General features: G+C 26.6%; 1 protein-coding gene across 1 annotated transcript in view; it reads right to left on the bottom strand.

Annotated features, from left to right (window-relative positions):
- Positions 1-5,758, bottom strand: part of Phum_PHUM132710 (class B secretin-like G-protein coupled receptor GPRdih1, putative) — a gene marked incomplete at both ends in the record, with an annotated part of 28,338 nt that extends 22,580 nt beyond the window's left edge. Inside the window, one exon of the mRNA XM_002424472.1 lies at positions 5,401-5,758. Coding sequence (XP_002424517.1) covers positions 5,401-5,758 — 358 coding nt within the window. The remainder of the gene's footprint in view (positions 1-5,400) is intronic.
- Positions 5,759-6,162: the final 404 nt, after the last annotated feature.

The following is a 6,162-nucleotide window of genomic DNA, read 5'->3' as shown; positions in this document are numbered from 1 at the left end:
ACGGAAATTTTTTTTTTTAATCATTAATGACTCCATTTTTTTTTTTTTTTTAATATTAATTTTGTTTTTTAACCGGAAATCTTTGTAAACAAAATAATTACGTCGCCGACGAGAATGTTTTCGTCGTGGCATGAGAAAAAAAAAAAACATTTTATAATTTTCCATCGTTTTTTACTAAAATAAAAATTTTCCAAAAAAAGGCAAACGGTTTTAGCGGGAGGAGGGGAAACAAGGGGGGGGGGAAAGAGATTCTAAATTTTTTTTTTTTTTCAACGACTCCTGACACTTTTTATTAAACTTTTGCCAAATTTTAATACATTTATTATCATTATTATTATTACTATAAGAGTTTTAATTTTAAATTCGAATGTGAATTTTCGAAACCATTATTTAACTATTCCCACGACAAACATTTGAATGAAAATATTCGTCGTGCCATTCGTGTTTGTTTTTTTTTTTTTATAACTAATATCGGAACATCCGGTTATTTATTTTCGACTATTTCCGGTTGACATTTTCCGTTTTCTTGTCGTCTGTTTGGTACAAGTTTTAAAATTACTTTTTCGTTATGGTATTAAAATTCCGACTTTAAATTTTTTCTAAACTTTTCTTATTCGCTTCAGAATCGTTTTTTTTTTTTTTTTTACAATTTTTCTGCTGCCACTTGGCTTGGGATTTGATGTTGGTTTCTTGCTTATTATTATTATTATTATTATTACTTTGACTTTCATTCAATTTACGAAAAAGTATGAAGAAATCGATCGTTTTTTTCCTAATTGCTTTTTCCGTTACGGTTCGTTAATGCCACGACGACGTTTTAAAAATGATTTTTTCTTCTTGTGATTGATGTCAGACAAAAAAAAAAATGGCTCTTCATTATTACAAACTCCTATTATTAATATTATTATTATTTTTTAGTTTTTCTTGCATCTGACATCCGGTTCTTGTCCTTTTTTTCCTCCTCTTCCTCCCCCTTCTCTTTCTCCTCAGGTTTCACATTAATTTCTTTTGCTTTAGGTTTTTTTTTTGTATTGGTGAAATTTTACCGCTGAATAATTTTTTTTCTTTTGACACGCGGTTGAATTTTATCGCGAGAAATTTTGTTAACCTCGTTAATAATAAGTGAGGGACCATCATTCGGATCCAATTCGGAAAATATAATTTTCCCATCGATTTTCTTTTTTTTTATTAACCCGCATGTAAAATTCGTAAAAAAAAAAAAAAAAGTTTTTTTGTTTTTCGGTGAGTGATCTTAAAAATGTTTTAAATTGTTTTGACTGATGAAGAAAAACAAAAAAATTTTTTTTTTTTTTGGGGGGGGGGCAAACAAAAAAAAAACTTTTTTCATTGAATTTTTTTTTTTTTAATAAGAAAACTTTCCAGTGGAATGCATTACTTTTTTTTTTTTATATACAGATTGATTTTAGAAAATTTTTACTCTCTCTCTCTCTCTTTCTCTTTCAATTACTCCCGTTTTCTTTTATTCAGTTTTTCTCACGTTTCATTTTCTATCTCTGCCTCTCTCTGTTTATTACTCTCTCTTTCTCTTTTTCCCTGTATTCCTCTCTTTATTTCTTTTTATTTTTCTCTTTTTCATTCTTTCTTTCTTTTTATTCTCTCCAATCCTCTCTCTTTTTCTTTCTGCGTTCTTCTCTCCATTTTTTTTGAAATTTTTCTCTCTTCTCTTTTTTATTCTTTCTTTCTTTCTTTCAATTTTCTTCTATTTCCTTTTTCTCTCTTCTTTTTTCTTAATTTCTTTTAGTTTCTTTTTCTGTCTCCCCCCCGTTTTTATTCTTCTCTATTTCTCTTTCTCTTTTTCATTTTTTCCTTCTCTCTCAATTTCTTTCTTTTTTCTTTTTTTTACCCTAAATTTTCCTCTTTTTTATTATTTTCTTTTTCCAATTTCTCTCTTTCTTTTTTCTCTTTATCTCTCTTTATTTTCTTTTCTCTCTTTGGCTCCTCTTTTCGTAAAAATAAAAAAAAAATACATTAAATAAACGACGAGACCAAAAATAAACAACGACGAACGATTCTTTTACTTTATTCCATTAAAAATAATTCCCACGAACGATTTATCTTGTGACACGATATTATTTTTCCAATTCAACCGATCAAAAAAAATTCAAACGTACTTAATAACGGAATTTATTTATCAAAAAAAAAACTTAATTATTATTTTTCGACAAAGTTTAATAAGAAATCGAAACACGTACGAAAAAAGAAATAATAATAATAATAATAATAATAATAAGAAAATGGTTAAACTTTTTTTTCCAATTTTAAATTTTCAACCGCCATTTTTTTTTTTTTTTTTTTTTATTTACAATTTTACGTTTAGCTTATGAGTTTAAATAAACTGCATTTTTTTCGTGTAAAATTTTTTATGCACTTTTTTTTAACTTTTTTATTTCGTATTCGTTTCCGGAAAATTTTCTTACTATTTTTATTTTTCCGTTAGATATCTTATCACGAATTTTATTTTCTTACGTCATCGATATCGTAAAAAAAAATAAAAAAATAAATTTCATACAAATTTAAACCTTTTTAAAATTGAGAAAAAAAAAAAAGGAAAAAATTTTTTCGATTTTCTTTTTTTTTTCATTCTACTTTCCACAGACTGATAATAATGATAATAATATTGTTGTTATCAACGTTAAAATGTTTCTTTCTTTTTCTTTTTGTTGTTGTCGTCGATAAAAATAAATACGTAAATTTTATTAATAAAATACGTCATTTAAATAAATTATTATTCACGGTATTAAATAACTTCTTATTTCTTTTTTTTTTTTTTGAATGAATGAATGAATGAATGAATAAATAAATAAATAAATAATTTTATTTTATTTTCATCGAAAATTAAAATCGATAAAGAGAAGAAATGGAAGAAAAAAATACAATTTTTTTTTTTTTTAATTCACGTGGAATTTTTTTTTTATACAAAAAAAAAAAAACAGAAACATTTCCATTCGTTTTGATTAATCCGTTTAATTTATTTTTTTTTTCCGGTCGGGTTCATTTCTTTTTTAATTTATTTGATTAAGTTTATTTTTATTTTCACACGCATCCATTTAATACTTTTTTTTTTTTTAAATAAAATAAATTCCCTCCCCCCCAGCTAATTATACTAACATAAACACAAATAATAATAAGAGAAAACATACGCGTGGTTGAAAATAAATTTCGTACGCGTTCGGTAATCATCGTTTTATTTCGTTACGCCATTATTTTTATTTTAGACCAATCAAAATCCTAAAATTTCTCGTTCGGGTATTTAAATTCAAAATGGCGTCTGTTTGTTTACATTTATTTTCCGTTACGATTTTTTTGTTGATTTTCATGAGAAAAAAAATTTTTTTTTTGTGGGGAGAAAGGGGGGAGAAGGAGGAAGCGGAGGGCGGGAATTAAAAGGAGTAAAATATTAGAAATTAGATAAAAGAAAATTTAAAAAGAAAAGATAGATAGATAGATTAATTAAATAAAAAAAAAAAAAAAGTTTCTTTCGTCTGTACGAAATTATTGGAGATATGGGGGGAAAAAAAATGGCCGACATCAAATCGTTTAAGAAAAATTTAACGAAGTTGTTTACGTTTGGGAAAAAAAAAACAATTTAAAAATTGGCGGGAAAATTTTAATTTTTTTTTTCCTATATTTTTCTCGATAATAAAATCGAATTTAATACATCCAATTAAAAAAAAAAAACAGAAATTTATTTTTTCCCTTCCCTCACCCTCCATTTGTGAAAACTACTAATCCTATCAACAATATTTTCACTCGAATAAATTTAATTGAAAAACAAATTAAACGTAACGTTTTACTCACGAATTTCACATTCACGCACAATTTCGCACGCATTTTTTCGTACAAATTCAACGCAGGCCTCCGATACAAACTTTTTTTTATAATCAAAACGTCTAAAATAATTATTATATAGCAAATAATCAATCACTATAAAATCGATACCGAAAAAAGAAAATATTATTATTATTATTATTAAATTAACGAAGATGAACAAAAAAAAAAAAAAAAAAAAAAAGAAAAAAAAAAGAAAAATTAAAATGACGGCGAAGGTTCGAATAAAATTTAATTAAAAAAAAAAAAAAAAGAAAAAATTGCTTTTAAAAAAATTAATTTTTTTAAAAACTTTTTCCGGTAAAAACCGGACCGGAAGTCAGTTGAAATCAATCATTCCCTCACGCATCTTACAAAAAAAAAAGAAAAGAAAAAATGATTTAAAATCTAATAGGGGCGTATTAAGAAATTAAATATGAAAAGTTCTTATTAATACATAGAAAAAAAAAAAAAAAATTCCGCATTTTTTTTAAACGCTCTCATCATCATTATTATCATAAACCGGAAGTTAATTTGTTATTAATTTAAAGAACAAAAAAAAAAAGATAAAATTTTGATTAACGTTTAAGTTACGTCATTATAAAGAAAAAAAAAAAAAACTTTTCCTTTTAAATTATTAACCGAACGTTTTTGGTTGTTGTCGTACTTCCGTTTCGGAAGTTGGAAAATTTTTTTTTTTTTCTCTCGAGAGTTTTCACGATCGATGACTCTTAACCGATTTTCTGAACGATTATATTTGTTTTTAATATTGAAAACATCAAAATGTTCTTTTTTTTTTTCTCTCTAAGGGATCGATTCGGTAGGAAAATTTTCTTTTCCTTTTCACATCATTAATCGTTTAGGAAAAAAAAAAAAAAGCACAATCAAAAAGTCATTTTTTATAAAAACTATCATCATCTATCCTACCTCCTATCAACCTGCCTACTCTTTCCTCCCCCCAAACAACTCCCCAACTTATATTAAATTGATGGGTGTTTTTTTACAAAAAGAAAAATGCGTCGCTACGTATCAATCATTTCCTTTTTTTTTGTCGAACGATTAAAAATCACCGCAAAAATTTTTGCAAATTGTCACGAGATTTTATAAACTTTCAAATAATAACGGTTGGGAATTCATTGATTGTTTATCGATTTCCCCCTCCCCTCCCTTTTTTTATTTAAAACCTTCGAGACTCGATCGTTACAACCGCACCGCATTCAATTAAAAAAAAAAAAAATTTTCCATAAAGTTTTTCCCTTTTTTTTTTTTTTTGTAACCGTTGTCGTCGTCGTCGTCGTTTTACTTACCTTTTTATAGTTTTTTTTTCCTTTCTTACTTAACGAGAAAATAAAATCGTTTCCGTTTTTTTATAAAAGGGGAGAAGGTGGGGGAAAGAAAAGAAAAGAAAGAAAAGAAAAGAAAAAAAAGAAAAAATCGTGTTAAAGGGCGTAAACAATTTAAATAAAATCTTTTGTTACGCAAATATCCCTCTCTCTCTTTCTTTCTCTCTTTCTCTCTTTCTCTCTCTTTCATCATTAATTAAAGAATGAATGATTTAAATATTTAACTCACGTGACGAATCGTATTTGATTCCATTAAATTCTTCAAAACATGGAAGATAAGCTGTGGTTCCACCGAGTGTTTTAGGCCAACATAAAACCGTATCGTTATGCCAACTGCAATGTATTCCATCGTATAAAACATCATCATCACCACCACCACCGTTTCCATCGCAAACGTCATTTCCGGTTTTTATAACATCACTATTATCAATGTAATTTTGATAATATTCCGTTTTGTATTTGTTGTTGTTGTTATCATCACCATCGTTTAATTCGGTTTCTATAACGTATTTATTCGAATCAAATTCGAATAATTTTTTATTATCCATTTGAAGTTTTGAATTTATGTGACGAATTGATTTTTTCATTTTTTTTCCCCCCCTATTTGATAAAATAAATTTTCACCTGAAAAGAAAAAAAAACAGTAATAAATGTATTACGCACGTTTATTATTATTTTGATTAAGGCAAAAAGTGCGTAAACGCACGCGTTTTCCACGACCCTATTTGTTAAAGGTAAACATTTTGAGAAACATAATTAAGTTTTCAAAATAAAATATTTACAATTGTTTGTCGTGAATTTAGAATGAAGGGCGTGAGCAAATAATGCCACGACCACACCCAAACCCACACACACACACACACTTACGAATTCGTCATGATGATGATAATAATAATAATAACGGAAAAACTTCGATTTTAACTGGTGTAATTAGAGTAAAAAACAAAAACAAGAAAAACGTAGATGAAAAGTGATTTCCTTTTCCCTTTAT

Source organism: Pediculus humanus, genomic scaffold, assembly GCF_000006295.1.
Source record: "Pediculus humanus corporis 1103172107477 genomic scaffold, whole genome shotgun sequence".
NCBI classification, from domain to species: domain Eukaryota; kingdom Metazoa; phylum Arthropoda; class Insecta; order Psocodea; family Pediculidae; genus Pediculus; species Pediculus humanus.
The sequence above is the reverse complement of the archived record's forward strand: the minus strand, read 5'-3'. Positions and strand labels throughout refer to the sequence as shown.